The 23,073-nt window shown below is 45.2% G+C and overlaps 2 protein-coding genes across 2 annotated transcripts in view; one reads left to right on the top strand and one right to left on the bottom strand.

Annotated features, from left to right (window-relative positions):
* Positions 1–11,494, top strand: part of EPHA1 (EPH receptor A1) — a gene marked incomplete at its 5' end in the record, with an annotated part of 12,198 nt that extends 704 nt beyond the window's left edge. The window contains 13 exons of the mRNA XM_009071547.1: positions 389–721; positions 1,936–2,060; positions 2,163–2,322; positions 4,821–4,917; positions 5,677–5,732; positions 6,009–6,131; positions 6,232–6,417; positions 6,855–6,916; positions 7,316–7,525; positions 8,149–8,298; positions 8,962–9,155; positions 9,442–9,597; positions 10,488–11,494. Coding sequence (XP_009069795.1) covers positions 389–721; positions 1,936–2,060; positions 2,163–2,322; positions 4,821–4,917; positions 5,677–5,732; positions 6,009–6,131; positions 6,232–6,417; positions 6,855–6,916; positions 7,316–7,525; positions 8,149–8,298; positions 8,962–9,155; positions 9,442–9,597; positions 10,488–10,566 — 1,931 coding nt within the window. The remainder of the gene's footprint in view (positions 1–388; positions 722–1,935; positions 2,061–2,162; positions 2,323–4,820; positions 4,918–5,676; positions 5,733–6,008; positions 6,132–6,231; positions 6,418–6,854; positions 6,917–7,315; positions 7,526–8,148; positions 8,299–8,961; positions 9,156–9,441; positions 9,598–10,487) is intronic.
* A 3,649-nt stretch (positions 11,495–15,143) lies between these two features.
* On the bottom strand, positions 15,144–22,612 carry ZYX (zyxin). Its single transcript, XM_009071546.1, has 8 exons — positions 22,353–22,612; positions 19,049–19,251; positions 17,135–17,641; positions 16,673–16,814; positions 16,418–16,587; positions 16,089–16,267; positions 15,686–15,806; positions 15,144–15,273 (listed from the first exon to the last, which is right to left on the bottom strand). The coding sequence occupies exons 1-8, from the start codon at positions 22,600–22,602 to the stop codon at positions 15,163–15,165; spliced, it is 1,683 nt and encodes a 560-aa protein (XP_009069794.1). The 5' UTR covers positions 22,603–22,612; the 3' UTR covers positions 15,144–15,162.
* Positions 22,613–23,073: the final 461 nt, after the last annotated feature.

Here is a 23,073-nt window from a genome sequence, read left to right as displayed (position 1 = left end):
AAGAGTGTAGATTTAGATGGGCCACATGGAGCAATGTTTTACGATGATGGTGGTGAGACATTGGAACAGGCTGCCCAGAGAGCTTGTGTATACCCCCCATCCCTGGAAGTGTTCAAGGCTAGTTTGGACAGGGCTTTCAGCAACCTGATCTAGTGAAAGATGTTCCTGACCATGGCAGAGAGTTTGGAACTAGATGATCTTTATGGTCCGTTCCACCTAAGCCTTTCTATGATTCTATGAAGAAGGATATGGGAAGAAACAAAATGGGGATGAGAGACCAGAGGGGGAGAGGCTGGTGGGGACAGAGGACTCCATTCAAAATGCATCAGCTGATGGAAAACTGCCACAGTATTAACAGCTGTATCTAACACTTTTTTTCTTCTTGTAGGTCCCCCCTCAGCTCCCCGCAATGTCAGCTTCTCCCTTATTGGCACACAGCTGAGTCTGTGGTGGCAGCCACCCAGTGACCAGGGTGGGCGCAAGGACCTGACTTACACAGTCTTCTGTCAGCGCTGCCATTTCCTGTCATGTGAACCCTGTGAGGCTGGTGTGGTGTTCTCCCCCAGTGCTTCTGGTCTCACTAAACCTGCTGTGGATGTGGATGGCCTAGAAGCTTACACCAACTACACATTTGCCGTGGAAGCCCTTAACGGTGTCTCAGGAATGGGACCTGCTCCACAGAGAACAGCTCCAGCTGTCTGGGTCTCAGTTGGACATGCAGGTTAGCAGAAGCAGAGAGAAGTTCTTCCTGCACATTGTGAAAAGGAAGGGGAATCTCTCTGAATGTTTAAGCTTTCTCCATCCTCTCCTGTCTACCACATGTTGGTATGGGATGTTAAGGATTCTAAAGTACCTCTGCCTCTGGCATGTAAAGTCCATCAGTCATATTCCTTGCAAGTCAAAGTAGCCATCAAGAGCTATGAATCCACAAAGAACTTAACAGAGACAGAGAGGATGAAGCCCTCCCTCATACAGTGATGTAGTCCAGCCTAAGTGTTGCTCCCTGTGTGACAGGAAGAATGAGGACTGTGTCATGAAATATTTCCCATGGCTCAGATATTGCAAAGAATCTGACCAAACACAACAGAAACCCTGCTGAAACTGAAAAAAAAAAGTTTTAAAGGCATGGAGAGATGAGGATGTTAAAAATGTGGAAGTTCCTGACTCATTTCTGTAGCTTAGCTTCAAGCCAGCTAATTTGGCTGTCCTGTGAAAACTTCCCAGCGCGCTGTGAAATGCGATTATAGAAAAGTGACATCACAGTGCTCAACAGCCCTTTGTCACTAATTTAGTGACAAAATAGGACTTTTCTTCCTGATGCTGTGTGAGGGCAGCACAACTCTGAGCTAGAAAAGCAGAGCTAGTTTTGGCTTGCCTCATCACTTCCTGGTGATAATGAAGGACAAGGAGAGAGCCACACTTAACTCTTCAGTCCTTGCAGACTCTTGAGAATTATCTTTTTATTCATGAACAGCATGCATTTGCAGTCAGCTGAGAGATTTTGAGCATTGAGTTTCACAGTACCCTTATGCAATGGAGCTGCATTCATAAATCATGACATGGGATAGTTGTGCTCCTGCTGCTGTAAGAGCATTAAGTCCTAAAATTTTTATTTCAGATTGGATGCTTTCAGTGCAGTCCTGGATTAAATGTAATTTCTTGGAACACTGATTTTGTTTTGAGGGCCAAACAAAGTTATTCTTCCACTGTTGAGGCAGAAGCATACTGTTCACGGAAAGCAACTAATGACAACCGGAGACCTCATTTCCCTTTCAGCACAGAAGAGAAAGATGAGGGAGTGGCAGTGGCAATAAGAGTCAGTTCCAGTTGCATAGTATGACCAGAGAAGGAAAGAGAGAACTTCTGGTGGGGACAAGACCTTGTTTGCATTATGTTTGTATTTCTTCCTTATGTCCTCTCTTCTCTCCCCTGCAGCTCCGGTGACAGTATCCCAGTTTGTCCTGACACAAAGAGATGACAGTAGTCTTTCTGTTTCATGGCTTGCCCCATGGCAACGCAGTCGAACCTCAGTGGAATATGAGGTCATGTTCTTTGAGAAGGTAATGCCTGCCTTAATTGTTTTTCCCCTTTTCACCCAAAGGCGTGGAAGTGTCCATTTGTTCTACATGTATTTGCTACTTAGCCCTGTTTGGTTTCTGCAGGGAGAGGAGACCCGTTACACAGTGAAGCACCTTCTTGAGCCAAATGTCACTCTGAGAGATCTGCAGCCAGACACAGCCTACCTGCTTCGTGTGAGATCCATTACACCCCTCGGGCCTGGGCCCTACTCCCCAGAGCAGGAATTCCGCACCCTTCCACCAGGTAAAGGACAAGCGCTGGTATCTCGCTTGGGAGAAACTCACTTCTCTATCAGATTGTGTATTTGCATGGTACACGGATCTCTTTTTGTGTTCTGCTGGCTGTAAGGCACAGACACCACACTCCTGAGTTCCTGTCACCAGGGCCAAGCCTGTTTCTCTGTAATGACAAAAGGCATTTTTCCTGTTTCCTTGCTGTCATATAAAATTCACTTGTGCTTTCCTGTTCAGACATGATCAGTCTCAGGTCTGTGTGTTCTACTGGCACAATAGTTAACCAAGTCTTTGTCTAGTTTTCCTGAAAGACATTTTGGTTCTATCTAATGTTTCTAAGTATGAATGTTAGCCAAATAATTGCCATATGCCTCCTTTTGTGTTCAAGTTACTAGTGAAAAGGAGAACTCAGAGAACCTCAACACTATTTTTTCCAGCTTTATCATTTCTGCTGTATGTAGTTCAGCCCCTGAATGCAGCTGTGCTCCAAAAGCTGGTATGTGCCACTGAAAAAAGTTCTCCAGCAAAGCACCATGTGTAGAAGGCCAAGACACTGAGGCCACAAGAAGACCTGTCTCCTGTATCAAAGAATGTGTCGTATAGGCCTTACATCCAACCTCCTCTTTCCTTGGGTTACCCAGAGGCTTCCACTTTTTCAAAAGGAGAGTTTGCTCACTCTTCATTCCACAGATTCACAGATCCTCCTATTGACCCTAAGGATAATTTTAGAAATATATCCATTCAAATGATGCATTTGACAGGCAAGTTTTATTGTAATGAAATAAGGACATGAACGAAAGCAAAGACATACCTTAATGTAACTAAATAGTTCAATTAACAGTGTAAAAGCTGATGAGGAGTTGTGATACCATGACTGGAATATAAAAATTCAGCTCTTTTTGGCACCAGGAGCTTCTGCTAAAATTTTCATGAAGTCACAGTGTCAAATGTGATGATAACATAAATGATCTTCAACTAATATAATAATGTACTACGAAGGCTTTGTGAAGAATATGTAATGTACAATTACAAAAATATGCATGTAAAATTGTTTTTATTATGAAAGAATATGTTAAAAAATACTTTCATCAAGGTTATGCTTTATTTCAAGTAAAAGTTGATCACCTCATCATGCCAAGACAAAGGTATTTTGAATGTGAAAGGGATTAAAAAGAAGTGCTAGCAAGGTTTCATTTGGTGAGAGTTCTTTGGTAATTGTAGAAACATTGTTTAGGTGTAATGGTTTAGAGATATTAGTGGGACAGGATTTGCAAAGAGAGCCATTAAAAAAAAAAATCTGAATTTGAGAATTTAGATCCATTAGTTTCCTGCAGAAGTGCTAAGTATTTAAAAGCTCATCCCTTTTATTAATAAAAGATATTATTTCACCTTCCAAATCTTGACTTTTTGATTTTAACAAAACAAGGACGTTAGCTCTGCCTCTTGATTTCTGCTTAACTAAGCTGGTGATTTTTAATTATTTTAGTGGGATGAGTCAGCATCAAATTGAGCAAGAATAACAAGTGTTAATTAAGCTTTATGGATGCTGACCATCAGACTGAATGTTAGGAAACACTTCCATACGCAGTTCTCTGTATCACACAAGCTGTTCCTTGCTTTAAAATCTGCTCATTTATAGAAAAAAATATTTAGGGATATTTTTTTCTCCTAAATGTTTTTCTGAATCTCTTTAGGGACTAAAATATTAAAAATGTAGATTCTCGTTAGACATGGATATGAATTAATGTATTTATAAGTTTTTAAAATATTTTTTTAAGTTATGGGAAATAAGGTTTAAAAACACCAAGAGAGGTCATTTAGCATCTCCTCTGATGAATTCAGATATATTGCATGGAAATGGCTTTAGCTTTAGCTTGAGAACCTATTGGAAGAAGACAATCTGTGTTATGTGAACACTATCTGAATGCTATACCCAACCACAAAATGAAACCACCTGAAGCTTAGTTTTGAGAAAGCAGGACTATGATGTTAGGCTGCAAGTTTGTAAGTCAGTACTTGCTTGTTTCAGAAGTCCTGAGCAGACAGGAGCTTGTAATTAGCCAAAGAACCAACCCCAGATATTGATGGAAAGGGAGGGGGTAATTAATTTCCTGAACAAGAAGTGGGTCAAGTTACTGTCTTTGCTATGCCATAGTCTAAATCAGCTACCAAGCTGAAAGAAGGGTCTCATCTGAAAGGATTGTTGGAGAGGAGTGAGAGGGAAGGAACAGCTATTCTTCATTTTTGAAAGTGTCATGCAGTTTTTGTAGGAAATCAAACATAGGGATAAATTACTCAACTAGAAGACAAAGGCTGTCAACCAGATAACCACCAGAAGGTGCTCCATGCACACGAATAACAGTATGGTAGGACTCAAATCTGGAGGCTCTGCTGCCTGGAGGACAAATGGCTGTAACTTAACTAATACCATTAATTGGTAGAAGCTACATTCCGGACAAATAGATCTTGGTCTTTTAAATTATGTGGCCTTTCCCTTCATTTCTGCAGACACAGGAGCTCTGTCTGGTGGAGTCATAGTCTCTATTATCTTTGGAGTTATACTATTTATTGGGCTGCTTCTGGGATTGCTCATCTTTCGGCGAAAGTAAGTATTGATTTTTTGCTATTGAAAAAGGTATAGATATAGGAATAGCTGAGCTATGGGAGCTTGAGAAAGGAAGGCCCTGATTTCTCACAGGATGTTGGATTGGTAGAGGTTAGTTAGAGAAGAAAAAGACCACTGTGCTGTGGCAAGATGGAAAGGGTTTTTTTAGGAATGGAGGGATTCCTGTCTCTAAGATAATGTTTTCTAGTGGGAGCAGAGAAAAATACAATGACTTCTCAGTTTTGTTATAATCAAGCACTATCATACTGTTGTCACGACAGAGTAATAAAAACATTGTTATGATACAATCATTTCTATATTTACTGACCAATTACATGGTAGTTCATGTATCCAGTCATTTCAAACCACTTTCCATATACCATTACTGTCGTGGTCCTCTACCCAGATACAAAATTCTATTTCCTTTCTCAATGTCTATAAGACTGCTATTGCTTAGTTTTAAAAAGATCAGATATTGTACTGAAAGTGTACAGAAAACATAAAATAAACAGAAATTCATCTGTAGGTCAGCACGAAACTAACTGTATGGAAACAGAACTCCATTTCTAAATGTAAATGATGCATTGTATTTTATTGCCAGCTGTACTTTTCCAAGTAGGTGCAGCATCTGGTTCCACTTTGCTCTGTGCTACCCTGAACTCTGTGCCTGACCAACTAGGGCAGACACTCTGGAAGTCTTGCTTTTCTCTTTGCTATCTCCTGACCATTTTATTTTCATGGCTGCTTCTCATGTTCCAGGAGGGCTCATCGGAGACACGCACGGCCAGATTACAATACTTCAGGCTTCGATCGAGGTGAGCTTCAAAGGGGTAATAAAAACAGGGAGAAGCCTGGAATGGGTTGGAAAGAATGAAAAGAAACATTAGTTTCAAACCAGACACTGGCATGGCTTTTCCCTTGTAATTTGCCTCTTCCCACAACAGTTCTACTCTTCAATATGTCTTTGGTAGATTTGTTTACTGCCATTGTCAGAATCCCATGGATTCACTTTTGCTTTTGTGGTTTTGCCTTACAAAGGTTGTCCAAAGAGCTGACAGGTTCAATTGCTCTTTTTATTCCCTTTACAATAGAGAAGGTCTGGTTGAAGCCCTATGTAGACCTTCAGCCATATGATGACCCCAGCAGAGGGGTGCTGGAATTCACTAAGGAACTGGATGCCTCTTGTGTCACTATGGAGAACGTGATTGGAGAAGGTGAATTACTTGTTGCTCTCCCCATCTTTCATTTTCTCCACACTGTTGTTTTGCTGCCTTTTCCTGAGTTACATGACCTTTTGCCTCTGGTTGTCTTCAGGGGAATTTGGAGAGGTCTATCGTGGGTCCCTGCGGCTCCCAGGGAAAGAACGTATCGTGGTTGCCATTAAGACTCTGAAGTCAACATATTCAGACTCGCAGTGGTGGAACTTTCTGCGTGAAGCAACAATTATGGGACAATTCAATCACCCAAACATTGTGCGTCTGGAAGGAGTTGTCACCAAAAGTAAGAGAGTGTGGGAGAGAGTCCTGAAATGAGAGCAGAAACTGCCACATATCTCAGACCTTTCTTAGAGAGTTTGCTGTCAGAGAGGCTGTGCTGCGAGAAGACAGGCATTGTCATGTTATCATATGGCAGAGAATGAGGAAGGAAGGAGCGATATGGATTTCCAACAGAGTCATGAGGCAGTGTTAGGAGATATCTTCTTGGGTTGGTGAGTAGGTGAGAAGTTGGGATAGTGTAAAGGATGCTGCAAGTGACACAACAAGGAGAACAAGATCATTGGGAGAGGTTCAGGAGAAGGGGCATCCAACTGTGCCAGTGGAATGGGGGATGTTAGCTGGGGTTGGACATGGTTCTCTGTGTTGGGGCAATGTGGAGAGCATTGAAAGGCAGGAGGAGGAGAATTTCAAAAAGACTGACATCCTCTTATCTTCCTCAAGGGAGGCCAATGATGATCATCACTGAATATATGGAGAATGGAGCACTGGATACTTTCCTCCGGGTGAGAAACTCCAATCTGTAATAGGCTTGTGTACTGCCAGAACTTGTACTTGACCTGGATTCAGGGTCCTAAAATAAGACTAGAAATAAGGTCCAGACATCCACTTACTTTCTGCTTGCTGACATTTTCGGTCTCAGCAGCTGAAGCCTGATGCCATCCTGTTTGTTCAGTGACCAGAGTCCTGTCTTTCGGTAGTTGAAGTGCAGGTGCCTAATGATGACTCTCTGGAGACCACCACCAGTCCCTTAGTCAGAACCTGTTGGAGCCTTTCGGGTGCAGCATTGCCTTTTTGCTTGTTCACCAATGCTTGCTTTTGTAAGTTGATAAGATCATCGACTAGAAACCAAGCAGATCAATGTCACTTGACCAGGATCTTCTCTCACTTCTTTTACCATGCAGGAGAATGAGGAAAAATTTAGCCCTGTGCAGCTTGTGAGCATGCTGCAGGGAATAGCCTCTGGCATGACCTACCTTTCAGAACACAATTATGTACACCGCGATCTGGCTGCTCGCAACATCCTGGTAACACGCAGTCTCCAGTGCAAGGTGTCTGACTTTGGTCTCTCCCGTATATTGGAGAATGATGCAGAGGGAACCTATGAAACCAAGGTAATGCGTAAGCAATCGTTCTGTCTTGTAAATTGGCTGTAGTCTTGCGGGGGTTAGGATTCTGCCAGGTAAGAATGGTGAAATTTCTTCACAGTAGGAAACACCATATGTCCAGGGAAGACTTGAATGGAAAATCTCTGAGGAAAAAAACCCTGCAAAGTTACAGTGTGGATCATTTAGAAGGTGGTACTATTGTGTCTGGAGTTCATGTTGGTTTTGTTTACTAAGAGATTCAGGATGACTGTGGTTTTAAACTGAGAAGCAAAATAAGAGGTCTGATCTTTTGGACTCAATTAACTAAATCTAGCTTTGAAAATATTAGTGTTGTGATTAGGATTTTGGACTAGAGAGATCCATGTGTCTCTTGCAATGAAAGTTCCAGTGATTCTAATGTGTAGTGTCTTTCAAAGTAGGGCTGTGACTGGTGCCAGGCTCTTACTCCCACAGCCAGTGATTTTGTCCAGCAGTCAGCTGAAGAGAGGGTTTATATTCTTGGAAAGTAAATTAGTTTTTCTGTCCATTTGAGAAATTTCCCTGGGCCAGTCTCTGAACCACTTTGAAGGTGGTGCATGAAAGCACTGGAGAAATACAACTCAATGACACATGTCTCTGCTCTGTCACAGGGTGGTAAGATTCCCATCCGATGGACAGCCCCAGAGGCCATTGCTCATCGGATTTTCACCTCAGCCAGTGATGTCTGGAGCTTTGGAATTGTCATGTGGGAGGTGCTGTCATTTGGTGACAAGCCATACGGGCACATGACCAACCAAGAGGTAACAGACACTGAGCTCAAATGCTGATTAAAAAAGTAAACAAGACATGTAGGCCCAACTTCTGTAGAACCCCCGAGCCTGCAGTCTTGACATTCTTTTGAACACATAACTACTATGTATCCCTCCCTGCTAAAAATCAGTGCAACCAAATCAAGGGCAGCAAGCCCCTTCAGGTGTCATCACTTATAAGCCGATTAAAGAGGGGTTAAATCAGCCATGCATGGCCTTTGCATCTGAATAATTTTCTGTTTGTTTCATCTTCTCCCTCTGGCTCTGGAATATTGTGTCTGGTCTCATTCTAGTCTCAGCACATCTGTGAGATTAGCACATGCTGTTGAAATTGTCCCTCAGAGTCTGGTTCCCCTTTTCTCACATGCCTGTGCCAGGATCATTTGGTCCTCACTTCCCATGAACCCATGTCCTGAGTGGCAATTGGGAGCTAAGCTAGTAAAGGGCTGAAAGTACACGCATATGCTACTTCACTTTTTTGACATCCTTGAGGTGTCCTGATCCTGTGCTCTGCTGCCCAAAACCTGTGTCATCATACATGTCTAATCTGCATCAACCTCTCCCTGATTGTCTGGGGCTCCCACCCCCACAGAAGTCTCTGGCTCCTCTTTCACACTCTGCTCTTGGCTAGATTTCTCTCTGTCCTCTGTGCAGGTGATGAAAAGCTTAGAGGAAGGGTACCGGCTCCCCCCACCTGTGGACTGCCCATCTATCCTCTATGAACTCATGAAGAGCTGCTGGTCGCATGATCGGATGAGGAGGCCTCCTTTTAAGGAAATCAGGGCACAGCTGCAACATTTCATTTCAACTCCCCAGCTCCTCCGGCCTGTTGCAGACTTTGATCCCAGGTAAGCAGGCTGTCCCTGAAAGAAGAGAGGTTAACTGTGAGATTTTTACCTCCCTGTCCCCAGCAGGAGGAGAGGCTGTGCTAGACTGGCAGGAGGCACCTTGAGGGCTCTGTGTGCAGAAGACAGTAGTCATCTCTCTCCCCTGGTGACAGAAAGCATAGCCATTGGCCTGTCTGACCTCTCTGTGCAGAGGGCAGATGAGTTGACCTAGCCCTTCAGCTGTTGTCTCACAGTGCTGGCCATTTAAGATAGTTACCTGGCCAACAAAGGTTTTATCTGTCTCTAGGGTAACACTCCGCCTCCCCAGCTGCAGTGGATCTGATGGGATCCCCTACCGATCCATCCCGGAGTGGCTGGAATCCATTCGCATGAAGCGCTACATCTCCAACTTCCGCACTGCTGGCCTGGACACCATGGAGTCCATTCTGGAGCTCACTGCTGAGTAAGCACAGGCCAAACTCTCTCAAGGCAACTCAGACTGTGCTACAATAGCTATGTCTGCCCCTGTGCTTTCTGAACAGGCACTGATATTTACTTGGAAGGCTTCTCTCCATCCTTCTCTATGTAGTTTAAAGGAAGTGGACTGGCTTCTTGCCCTAAAAGTAAAGAATCAGCCCAGAAGAACTGTGATCAGCCCAAACTGTGAGACTAACTCCCTAACTGTCCTTGTCCATTCTTGGGGCTCTGCAGGGGTCTGAGCAGCTATGAACTCGCATCAGACACAGCAAGGTGAAACAATAGATGGCAACAGTTCTCTAACTTGACCATCTCCCCTTGTAGGGGACTTTTTAAGATAATTTTCTTGCCATGAACTTCATATGGGCAAGTGATATTCCCCCTCCCCTGCCATCAACTAGGCACTGTTCTGTCATAGAGCCCATCTTTCTGGGCTCCTTGGAAGGACCCAAGTCAGATGCTTTACCAACAGCAGCTTTCTGTTGTGGGGTGAAGAATGTACAATCAACTCCAACCAGGGCAGTTACATAAAATACATGAGCAGGCACAGCACAGGCACAGACCTGCTAAAGGGTTGAGATGTGTCCCATTTCACAAGTTGATTTAATCACAAGTTGTGATTTAATGGGAGCACAGGCCTAGTCATGAGGTGGGAGAGGTCATTTGACTGGGTGGCCAGAAGTAGCCAGGGAAGGGCAGGAACATCTAGAAGTTTCTTCCCTCTAGAGAAAAGGTAGGTGTAGTACAAGGCACTGAGGGAAAGGAAGCTTTCTGAACTAATGCTTGGTAACTGTTTCTGCTTTTATCCACACCCTTGTCCCCTAGGAACAAGAACAGCTATTCATTTTTTTTCCTTTCTTTTCCCATTTCCTTCAGGGACCTGAAACAGATGGGAGTGTCACTTCCAGGCCACCAGAAGAGGATCCTGTGCAGCATCCAAGGTTTTAAGGAGTGATGAGTTGTTGCGCTCTTAAGCTTGAAAAATGCCCATTCTTACCAGATATCACTTGGAATCATTCCTATGGCAATTGCTTCCAAATGAGTGACTGGGACAAGCAAAGCAAAACAACCAGAACTGAAAAGCTCATGAGGCATCACCACCTGCTCTCATTTCTGTTCCCCTTTGCTTTAGCTCTACAGCAGCCATCAGTACCTTTCAGAGCACTGGTCATAGAAACTGTTCTCAGCCCTGTCTTCTGCAGTTTATTTTGTGCAGCTCTTAGTCCCTGTAGTCCACATACTGGAGTTTCAGACCTTCAGTATATCACATGGAATACAATGTGGACAGGGAGTGGTGGATAATATTTTAAGATTGGAGATGAGGGTTCAGATAGACTGGGACATTCAGGGACCAGGCACAAGGATACAGACAGGTATAGACTGGGCACATTCACTCCCTGGCATACATTCCTTCTCACTTCAGCAGCCTTCTGTCTTTCTTATTTTACAACAGGAACAAACTATTCAGTCTTTCACCAGGCTGCTGGTAAGGGATACATTTTTGAATTCAGCTATTCTTGCTTTGAACACCAACCTGTGGTGTACTTCTTTCTTTGGAGGAGAAACTGGAAGTAGCAGCACACCCTGCTGTAACTTGCGTGATCATATCACTTCAGCATGTTGCTGTTTTGCACATGCACACGTCACTGAACTGCTTAATAACTTTTCTTATGCCATGGACAGAAAACCCTTTAGGTACCCATTTTTCTCTGCCCCTTTTAAAAAGAGAGAATAGTCTTGTTTGGCTGGATAGGGTATTTGTAACAGAAAAATGTGTAGGTGGTCTGTCTTATTCCTTCTCTATGGAGGAAATATTATTTATCATATCTCAAGACAGTTATAGTCTGTAAATAATATTTTGTAAATAAACCTGTGGCAGAGCAGGCTGTGTTGGAGTTCTTTGGCTTATTTCAAATATGAGTGGGACCTTTAGCATACATATTGTAAGTTCCAGCAGGGTCTAGTGAGGTGTCAAGATATAAAATTGAAGCCAGAAGTGGTGCTGAGATGTAGTCTTCCACTTTCTAAAGTCAAATCATTGGTCTTGGCTTCATGGAACTGAATAATGCTCAGCCCTTCCCCCAGTACCTGCCACCAGAGAGAGGTGATTCCTCCCCTTTTTTCAGCATTGGTCTGGTATCTGAAGTGTTGTGTTCCATTTTAGGCTCCCCAGAAGGACATGGACTTCAGGGAGCAAGTCCAGTGTAAGGCCACTGTGATTTGAAGGGATTAGAGCATCTGACATAGGAGGAGAGGCTGAGAGAGCTGGGACTGTTCAGTCTTGAGAGGAAGTTTGGGTGGCTCTTACCATTGTGTATAAATACCTGATGAGAGGGAGTGAAAAAGAAGGAGCCAGACACACTTCAGTGGTATCCAGTGAAAGGAGCAGCAGTGAGAACACATCAAAATGCAATAAATTCCATTTGAAGGTAAGTAAAAACTCACTGTGATAGTTGTTAACATTGGTACAGGTTACCCAGGGAGGTTGTGGAATTCTTGTCTTCGGAGGTATTAAAAAATACGAGGGAGTACATTCCTGAGCAACTGACTCTGGTTGACCCTGCTCTTAGCAAGGAAGTCTCCTTCCAGCTTCAACTGTTAGGAACTGCTGAGTCAGCTGGGCTGATAGAGAAGAGGCTGTTCAGTTCCATGACTTCAGGGTACAGCCAGTAGCAAGCCTGAGCATGTATTCCCAATAGGCACTCATGCACACAAAATATACAAGTATATAATATGTGCATGTATATATATGCACACACAGTGTACATGACTGGCCTGAGGCAGAGAGCACAGCAGTCATGCAAACACAGCACAAACAGCCTGATCCTATTCCCTTCTCTGGCTGATCAGGATGAACCTGTTAGAGGTAAATATATACATACATACTATGGATCCCTCTAGTGTTCAAGACCAGCTATCCAGCAGCAGACCTGGAGCCTGAGCTGACTTCCTTGGGTGCTGGCACCAGGACATGCAAATCCTCAAGGCCTGCAGGCCTGCTCCAGTGGGGGGCACTCAGGCGTTCACACACACACTGAAGTCCTCCAGCAGTTAACCTTGTACATCGGCTCTACCCAGCAGCTGGCCCCAGGATTCCCTGGTCTCCCAGTCACCTCACACAGACATAGAAACTATTTTTTTTTAGCTGGTCCAGTAGCTGACCTCCACACCCAAGAGTAGCTGGCTTGGACATCTTCAAAGCTCTATCAGTTGACTCTCAAGACTCATCTTCATAGCATCTAGCCAGACTCACAGTAATGCCACACCATGGCTCTCAAGTTACTTTACCCTACTCAGCTACTCTGACTTGATTTTGTTAGTGATTACACAAGGGCATACACACCCACACCAAATGCATGAACTCAGGTCTTTCCAGTTGCTGGCACTTACATCTGCATGCACAGAACAGAGTCCATTCACAGACAACCAAAAAAAAAAAAAAAGCTATTCCAAAGACAGGACAGACTGCCTTAATGACACACAGGGCATGGCCAGACAAGTGTATGTGCAGCCACCTCCTCCTGTGCCCTTTTCCCCTGTTTTCCCATGGTGCTTCCTGTCCTTGATCACTCCCTTTTCCCACCCCACACATCCCATAACACGTGTTGCACAGTCACTAAATGATCTTTCTCTGCACCCCACACCCGTAAGAGGGATTAACCCCCTTAAATTACAAGGTGATCCAGAGACCTTCCCACTGACTCCACTGGACAGGTTTCATACCCAGACACCAGGGCTATGGTCCTCTGATAGCTCTGGGAAGAGCTGGGTTAGGGTGCTTCTCTGCCCCATCACTGTTTCTCACCTCTGCACTCCCTGGTATTTGTGGGTGTGAGATTTTAATCATTTAGTCTAGAAACAACCTCTTGAAATAATGCCTACAAATCAGCAAGAACTCGGGAAAGAAAAGAAATCACATGTACAGTTTGTTTATTTGCTCATCCTATAGAAAACCTCAAAACATTTATTGGATCAATTTGCAGGGAGTCATTAAAGATTTCCCCAAAAGTGGCAAGAGATCCAGAGTAGGTTTCATATCTGAAGTGTAGAAACACTGTTGCTTACCACAAAGAGCAGTTTCACCCACAGTGACCATTACAGTACCATGCTTAAAACCATAACCATCAAGCACAAACACTTTCGATTATCAATCAGGCAAAGCAAGCAAATTGATCACTTTTACTACAATCCACTTTCATCAGACTGGAATACTCAGCTCCCAGTGACGCACCAAGCAGACTACAATCCTGCTGTACTGAACTGCAGACTTCAACTGCTTTAAATTAAAGCTACTCTTTAGGCATAGAAAAACAGGAAACTAAACAGTCTGGGAAGGAGACCAAAATGCAAAGAGAGAAAGGCCATATTCAGACTCGTCCTCTCTGGAGGCTAGGTGGAACAGCAGCTATACATTCTCTATTGCCAAAGACAGCAAATCTCAGGGGTAGCTGAACAAATACAGCAGACACAGGTCAATGGAAAAAACCCACACATTTTATTGAATGCAGACAGTGGTTGGACAGTGTCGGTATTCAAAAGATTTGTTCACTTTGAGAGTTTCTAGTCCAGGAAATGGGACTCAGTGCAGTGACACTTAGAGCCAGACAGTACATTGCAATTACACCGCAGCTTTGACTGAGAGCAGTGAAAGATCCCTACTGGAATGGGGAGACGTTCCTCAGCGTGCTGAATCCTCGTCCAAGCACGGAGACGCCGCCACACCTGTGCTGCACGTCCTTATGACGGTCTTTATTTGTAAACATGATTTCTTTGGACTGTTTTGCTACTCTGGTGCCCAGCCTGGCTGTCCAGAAACCACACTGGGAAATTATTTATTTTGGGAAGGGAAAAAGTTTTTTTTAAAAAAAGTTTCCAAACTCTATAACTGAGTAGGATTTCAAACACTGCCAGTTTAATCTGGCTAAGGAAAAAAAAAAGCTGCAAGACAGTTAATCAGTTAAATCCATCAGAGACAGGAAAGCTACAGAAGGTTAGCTTTTTCCAGCAACAGTAACAGATTCCCAATATCTTCTGCCTCCACACTTTAACCCAGGAGTGAGCAAGGGGGCAGGGGAAGACATCCTGATAATGAGGTGTCAAGATACAAAATAAAATTGAAGCCAGAAGTGGTGCTGAGATGTAAGCTTCCACTTTCTAAAGTCAAATCATTGGTCTTGGCTCCATGGAACTGAAGAATGCTCAGCCCTTCCCCCAGCACCTGCCACCAGGTTGTTCTTGCTACTTCCACCAGGCAGTGGTGGATGTCTAGTCTTTCTCCTCCAGAGTCTTGAAGGAACAGCAACTGTGCACTCACCTTGATCATAGCCCCAAGCCTGGAATATACTGTGGCCAGGACGTGGTGACAGGAGAAGAGGTCTTTTCTTGGTGGGTGTGCAGAGTGAAGTCTAGGAGCAGTGAATCCTATATGAGTAAAAAACTGCACTGGCATAGTCTCCATTGGTAGCAATTTGCCTTGTCAGGCAGAAGGGTAGGACAATGGCAGGGAGGGGAAGAGTGTGAGGGTCTCAAAGGTATGCCCACTCCAAGCTCCTCAGCGTGCTGTTTTTGCACGAACAGTATGACACTTGATACACAGCACATGCCCATCCAGTGGAAAGCACCCATTCTCATCTGCTTCAATAGACAAGGGCTTCCCACAGTCCTAAACAAGGAAAGAAGAAGGAAGGAGCTCAATGACAGTCAATAGCAGGGTAACTGCATTCAGAGATGTAAGAAATGCCCTACCGGATCAGGATAATGCATCACAGCCCACTGCTCTGTCTCTGATGGTGCTAATGGGAGATGCTATTTTAAGCAAGCCCCTTTTGTGGTCCCAGCACATTCCCCTGGCATACACAGCTGCTGTATTAGGGGTGCTAGAGAATACAGCAACCCTCCATAGTCTTTGTTCATGAACCCATAGTCTGTGAATCTCATCTTTTTCTGAACTTGCTTCAAAAATGCTCCAGATTAATTCAAAACAACCTCAGTGTTTGGTCAGGATAAACAACAAAGGTGCCAAGTTGCTAGTGATGGGCATGGGAGAGATGGGAGGAGTGGGCCACCAGGCTTACCTCACACTTGTAACATTTCATGTGGAAATTTTTCTCCAATGCCACCACACGCACTGTCTCATCCTTTCCAGGCTCTGGCATGATAGGTTCACTACAGACTGAGCAGCGTGGAGCATACTTCCTGCAACACAGAAGAACATGGAGAGCATCATGAACACTATGGTGACATTCAAGGCAAGTTTCTCACTGCTGCTCATAGTATCAGGCAGCAGAGGAATAATAAATCACAAAGAAGTTCAGGTGGGAAGAAACCTTAATTGCTACAAGGTACATTGCTGACTCATTTTTAACTTCATGTCCAACAAATTACATGGACAACCCAATCCCATACTGCAGTAAAGATAAACAAGTGTGAGGGAATCTGCCTTCTCTCATACACCACATGCACATTCTCTCTCCATACCTGTGGTAGTCATCCACACAGTGAGGCTGGTTGGCCTGGTCCACAATAAAAGAGGTCCCCTCGAGGGGAGTATGGCACATCACACAGGTGAAGCACTGGGGATGGTATGAGTTACCAGTGGCCTTCAGCATCCGATCTGTGATGGTCTGTTTGCAGACACTGCACTTTTCCAAGGTTCCCTGACCCCAAAGGAAACAAGTAAGAAATGTTAATCCAATCCCCCACACCTGAAAGGCTACACCACAGACAGCCAAGATGGAAAGGAGAGCAAGAGTGAGCAACCACAACAAGCAGAGCTCCTTCTAGCAGCTTTCATCCCACTGACTCACAGCATAGCAGTCCTCACAGAAGGGCTTCTCATCCACATTGTAGAACTGCTGCCCCTGCAACTGCTTCTCACATTTGAAGCAGGTGAAGCATTCCACGTGGAAGAGGCTGTCCAGGGCCCTCACCGCTGGCTGGGTTCTTGACAGGGGCTTCCGGCAGAAGCCGCAGAGCTCTGTCAATGGAAATAAAAAACAGATTAGGAGAGATGAAAACCTACCACACTCTTAGTCCTATCACTGTCCACTGAGGGAACACACCAGAAGTAGCAGCCTCTGCTGGGGGGGGATGCTCCATATCCTTCATTAGTTTCTGGGTCAATTTCTCCAGTTCTTCTACCTCCTTCATGGTCAGACAGGAATTCCCTCTAGGTGGATCTACACCGGAACCACTGGGTCTATGCTGCAAGAAGAAGAAACATTCAATCCCAAGGGACACATATAAACAAACTCCTTCCCACCCTGTCCCTAGGAAACCTATCCTCCCACCTTTACTGGTCCTCTCTGTCCCATCTAGGGAACAATCTGTCATCCACTGTGCTTCTTTCCACCCTTACAGAAAGTCCTATCCCTCTCCACCACTGTCTCTATAGTTACATCTCTCTTTCAAGATGGGTAACAGCCTCCCCTAGCCTGGGGCAGACCCTCCCTCATCCACTGACTTGACTCGCAGTGATGCTGTGCCTGTCCGAAGACACTGATCCCATGGCTGTTTTCCCTTACCGTGTCTTTTGCAGCAGCAGGTTGTTCTGTTGGACGTGGCTTCTCCTGAATTTGGGGTCTTTCCCTCTGCTGGGCATAGCTGAAATTGGGAGGCTGTGACCGAGAGGAAGGGCCTGAAGGTGAAGGGGCTGTGAACTGAGTCTGAAGAGAGGTAGGGTATCTTGTGGAGTTTGAGGGATCCGTGGGAACACTAGCACCAGATTTGGACACAGACTTAGGAGAGCCAGCAACAGGAGGTGGAGTGAATTTAGGAAGAGGCTGAGCAGGAGAGAGAGAGGAGGGTGGAGGGACTGGTGCTTGGGGCTCCTTGCGTTGCTGTGGGGCTGCCCATGGGATTGGGGTGGGGTTCAAATCCACTCCAGGGGGCTTGAAAGGTAAGCTTCCACTTGGCTTTGGCGTGAACTTGGAAGGAAAGGAATGAGGAGTATCTCTGGGTGCAGATGGTATTTCCACGTGGGCTTTTGGGGCCGATGGTTTCTCCAGAGAACCTGTGGATCCTGTAGTTATCTGCAAAGGGAGGCAGCAGAGAGAAAACAGGCAGTTATTAGCAAGGTGGAAGAGAAAATATGCCCTCTATAGCAGTAAGTCATCAGCTATCCCAGACCCAGAATGCTAGGAGCTCCCACACTGCAGTCCTGCCAAGTTGCAAGGTCTATGCTTTCTGGTTCTTCATGAACACTTCCATGCTATGGTTTATCCAGACATTTTAATCTTCAGTAGCACCCTTTTCACTAAATCCGTTCAGCAAACCAGTCATCTCTTCATCCACCTGCAACATCTCGGAGAGCTCACCCGGGATTTGAAGGGGTCATTCTTCTCCATGTCATCCAACATTACAGACAGTGAGTCAATCTCAAGATCAATGCTGCTCATCTTGCCACGTACCTATACCGCCATCCATGAGGAAAAAGGGAGCAGATCATGTTACAGGAACAGCCAGAGAACTGGGTATATCCCCTCACAATAGCAGATTTTGACACTTTGGACCGTAGTACAGATCTGCTCCTTGCTTTGAGTGGATAACAAGTTGATGAGGATGAACAAGACAGAGTCTGCAAGGTCTACGAAGAGTGGGAAAACACAAAGCCCAAAGAAGCTCACAGACAGATTTAGGGGGGAAAAGACATCTGGAGATCTCTAGTTCAACATGCGGCTCGCAGCAGGGCTAACTCACAGCTACACCTTTGACCAGGTTGCTCAGGGCTTTGTCCAGGTAGTTTCTTAACATTCCCAAGGACGCAGATTCCCCAGTCTTTCTGGGCATCTGTGCCATCGTTGAGCCACCCCTGGAGCAGAACAGGGTTTTCTTCTGTGCAAGAGGAATTTCCCTTGCTGCAACTTCTGTCCATTGTCTCTTGCTGTACCCAGTAAGAAGAATGTGTCTTCTCTCCAGCCCTCCTTTAGGTATTGCAGACTGCAGTCAGATCCCTGCCTTGGCTTCCTCTTCTGCAGGCTGAACAAACCCAATTCTTGCATCATGTGCTCCAACCCCCAATGATTGCTATGACCTTTTGCTGGATTGCATCTTGTTCAGTATTGCTCTGTGGTTGTTAAACTGGAGAGCCTGACTGGATACTGTCCTGCAAGATGCAGCCTCACTAGCACCGAAGGGAGGAATAATCACTGTCCTTGTCCTGCTCTGGCAGGTGCAGCCCAGCATGTGGTTGGCCTTTATTGCCACAAGGGCGCATTGCTGGCTCACATTTGACTCTCTCTTCACCCGGAACCCCAGGTCCTTCATCAGCAGAGCTGCAGCCCAGCCAGCTGACCCCAAACTATGCTGGTCCATGGGGTGACAGCATTTTCTGCTTTCCCAGATCTCAGGGCTTCCTGCTGCTGAGTTCACAGAGTAGCAAGAAGCTGTCCCAACTGACAAAGCATCACAGAAACATTACTGCCTTTGACCTCACTCACCTGTGGGGCAGGTACATTGGTCACAGGTCCCTCATCGAACATCGGTGGAGGAGGAGGAGGAGGAGGAGAAGGAGGAGAAGGAAAAGCTTCTTCTGGGGCTGGTGGAAAAGGTTCTTCAAAGGGTGGTGGGGGTGGTGGAAATGCACAGTTTGAGGAGAAACTTGCCTCCTCTCCAGGTGGAGGAGGAGGTGGCAGTGGCAGGTCTATGGGAAAGAATGAGAATAAAAGCAAATTTGGATAATTTCTGAGTCAGGAGGGTTCTTGAATGTATTGCAGCAAGTGGAATCACAGAATGGCTTGGGTTAGAAGGGACCTTAAAGAATATCTAGTTCCAACCCCCTTGCCATAGACAGGGATGCCACTCACTCAATCAGGTTGCTCAGGGCCCCATCCAACGTGGCCTTGAACAAGTCTAAGGATGGAGCATTCACAACCTCTCTGGTTGGTCTTCTGGGCTGTGAGTGCACACTAGTCACCCTGTACCCAGAGAACCCCAGCACCCATCTAGGGCAACTGAATTCCACAGGGTGGCTTTCACCTTGACCAAGGCTTTTCGCCATCATATAATCCTTCTCAGTAGCTGCTGCAATTAGTCACAGGGAATATTTATCATGTATTTTGGAAACAAGTCACACTATGCCCTTTCCCACTCCTCTCATTCTTCAGTCCCTAGCATATGCTTCTCTTGGAGTAACTGGCTCAGACTGCTGAATATCAAGCAACATAGATGGAATACCAGCTGACACCCCAGGACCCTGAAGAGACTGCGTTTTGGCACCTCTCAGCAGGCTAGTAAGCACTACAAGAAACAAGTGGGGGGCAAGAAAAAAGCAAGCTGGACCAGCTAGCCCTTACGTGTATGAAGAATCTTTGAAATTGCTTTGTTTTTCTGGTGGATGAAAACAGGTTTCCTTTTGGAGGTTAATATGCCCTCATACCCAATACATGTCAGGACATAAGAAATTTTCCAGGACCCTTTTAAGAAGGCTGAAAAGCACCAGAGAACCTCAGTCTCCTAGAAGAAAACCCCATTGCTTCCACCTATTCATATCTGCCAAAGATGTGGAATAGGCAAAACCCGACAATTTGTACTATAACACAGTCAAATAAATGTGAATGCATTTGTGGGAGAAGTTGTTCTCTTACCAACCAAGCAGCAAACAACATCAAAGACAAGGAGGCATAACTTCCACATCCCTTCTTCTGGACATCCACCTCTCTTCCTAGCTAGCCCCAACCAGCAGTAGGGTGAAAGACCAAAGTTTTCACTCCAGTTGCACCAAATGCAACTTTTACCAGCAGTACTCAAGTTGTCTCATATTTATATTCAGCTGTTGTCGACAGGCTTTTTAAGGACTTCTCATCTGTAATCTAAGGGAGATGATACTACCCTTTCAGAAAATGAAAGCCAAAATCTTATTAGCCTGTGGAATGCATAAACTGCACTGGTATGCAACACCTCTTCCAAGCCTTCTTGTGCCACAGAAATTCTACTGGGGGGAAGGAGTATTACTAAGTTTATATTTTTTCTTTGAAACTACGGTTTGGGATCAAGTTTGTATGTGCTTACCTTTTGGTTTACTGAAATCATAAAGAATATTGCAGAAACAAGGCTCTGATCTGTTGTCACATCGTTTCAGATGCACTAAAAGCCTGTTCTCCGAATTATTCAAACAAACAGAAAAGTTCCCCACAAAGTTGCTATACCAGCAATACTAAATGCAACATTCCTACAGCAATACTAACTTAGCCATCCTGTCATTTAAGATGGAGATCAATTGCTATGGTTTTGCATTATACTAAATTTTGTTTGTGGAGTGTGCAAGAAAGGCAGAGGAGGACTGAAGAGATGCATTAGAGAAGGATCGAATCAGACACAGCTTTCTCATGACTGAGTTCAGGTGGTTCATCTGTACTTCAGATGTCTTGCTGGCAGCCCTCACCCAAGGATGACACAGCAATGATGAATGATTCTTTTGCTAATCCTTCTGTCTAGTCCCTTCATAATAGGCATTTTAAGGAAGGGACAAGTGGAGCAAACACCAGCCAATGCTCCACTCACACCGTGTGGTGAAAAATAATTTTTAACATCCATCTGTCTCCTTTTGTACTTCAGGTAACACACTTGTGTCAGTTTGAGACCTTCCAACAGACACATCCCTAATCCACACAGCTACAGCGGAAAATCATAAAGCCTAATATGGGACCTTGGTTTCCACAGACACAAGATTCCAGCCAACAACATACAAGAAATAGGTCACCAGAGTTAGCTGGTACAGTTCTAGGAGTCAGAACTTCAGAAATGGAAACAGTGGTTTAATAATTTCACCCCTCTAAGCACAGGACCAGCCTTCCCTCCCCCAGTCCAGCTGCCCACTAACTTAACATGCAAATCCAGAAAACATTAGTGTTGCAGTCTATGCTAAACAGTGAAAAAAAAGAAATTTAAACCAGCAGTTAGCATTATCTGAACATGCATGTCCTGACTGAAGTGCACTTTTGACTTGATAGTCTTGGAGTAATAAGTGGCCTTAAGCAGTAGCAAGAGATCCGTAGGGAAATTTCTGGTGGCCTCATGCTGATCAGTTCCAACTACAGTGCCACAGAACCAGTAACCTTCTGCTTCTCAGAGGACACAAAACCAACCAAGCTACAAAACATGATACAAAAAACACACCACCACCACAGGAAACGAACAAAAAAAAATAACAAAGAAAGAAAGGAAGAAAAAGGAAAACCACAGAAACAAGAAGTAACTCTACACAGGAAAACACACCCAACTCAAACCACTAGGAAAATGTACAAAACTGTACAAGCCATACAAACTCTAAGTCTCACTTCCCATTCATGATCGCTGCCACCATATTTTCATTTAATTCTTTTCTCCCTCCTCAATTCCAGCAGCAAAGATGACAATTGCAGAGTCCACAAGAAGGATCTCCACAGTCAGAAATAATCAACTTGAGCTGGGACCAATCAACAAGAAGGAGAACAGCATGATTCATCACTATCAGGGTCAACTTCCCTGCAACATACTTGCTCTCTCAGACACGCTGGCCAGAAACTGACTGCAATTACACAACTATGTACCATGGGAATACCGTGAAAAATCCTCCTTTTGTACTGGAGATACTACATACTTTGAGATCCCTTTCCAATCTATTCACCTCATTCTGGAACCTGCCAGCCTCTACAGCAAGAATATCCATCACTTACAGCAGTTCTCATGTTTAGCCCAGTTACAGAGCTCACCCCCTGAGAATTAAGAAACACATTCACATCTGCCACATCAGCCTCCACCTACCTTCTGCCAGCAGGGACATGGATGCTGATGGAATCTCCCCCACCTTGCCTATCTGAGCACGCTGGGCACCAGGTCCAGGAGGTGGTGGCAGAGGCAACTCTGATGCACCTGCAGCCTTGAAGGGGTTCACCTTGGGTTTCGGGGCAACCACGGGTGCAAACTTCTTCTGTGGGTTGTAGAAGGAAGGGGTAGAAATGTTGATGCTAACTGTGGACGTCATGCGGGTCCCTGGGGCACCTGGGGAGGCCATCTTCTCAGCACCTGGCAGGAGAGAAGAGGGAAGAAGCCTACATGAAGTCATCCTTGGGCCAGAGTGTAAATTAATAGAGGGGAATATGTGAAGGAGAGGGATACAGGAATTTAAGTCAGGCCAGAGGCTGAGGTGTCTAAGCAGAGTACTCTGGGGACCAGCACAAGAAAAAGGAGGAACAGAAACTGCAGACAGCTCGAATGAGCCATCACACTTCATCATTTCCACTCCGGATGGCATTAACCGCAAAGACGTTCTTACCACAGAGAAAGCCCAGATCGCCCCGCACGCCTGCACGCTGCAGGGGGCTGTGGTGCCCGGCAGAAGGGCGATCCCCTGCGCTCCAAGGAGCGCCCCCAGAACCGGACTCAGCATGTTCTCTCCCCCGCGCTGGATAATGCCAGACGGTTCCGCTCCACCTCGGCCGGTGACAGTCGCAGCAATGCCCTCTCACCGCCCCAGCATCCCTCT

The sequence above is a fragment of the Acanthisitta chloris genome, unplaced genomic scaffold, assembly GCF_000695815.1.
Source record: "Acanthisitta chloris isolate BGI_N310 unplaced genomic scaffold, ASM69581v1 scaffold39653, whole genome shotgun sequence".
In the NCBI taxonomy this organism is placed as follows: Eukaryota; Metazoa; Chordata; class Aves; order Passeriformes; family Acanthisittidae; genus Acanthisitta; species Acanthisitta chloris.
Note: the sequence above shows the minus strand (reverse complement) of the source record. Positions and strands in the feature narration are given on the sequence as shown.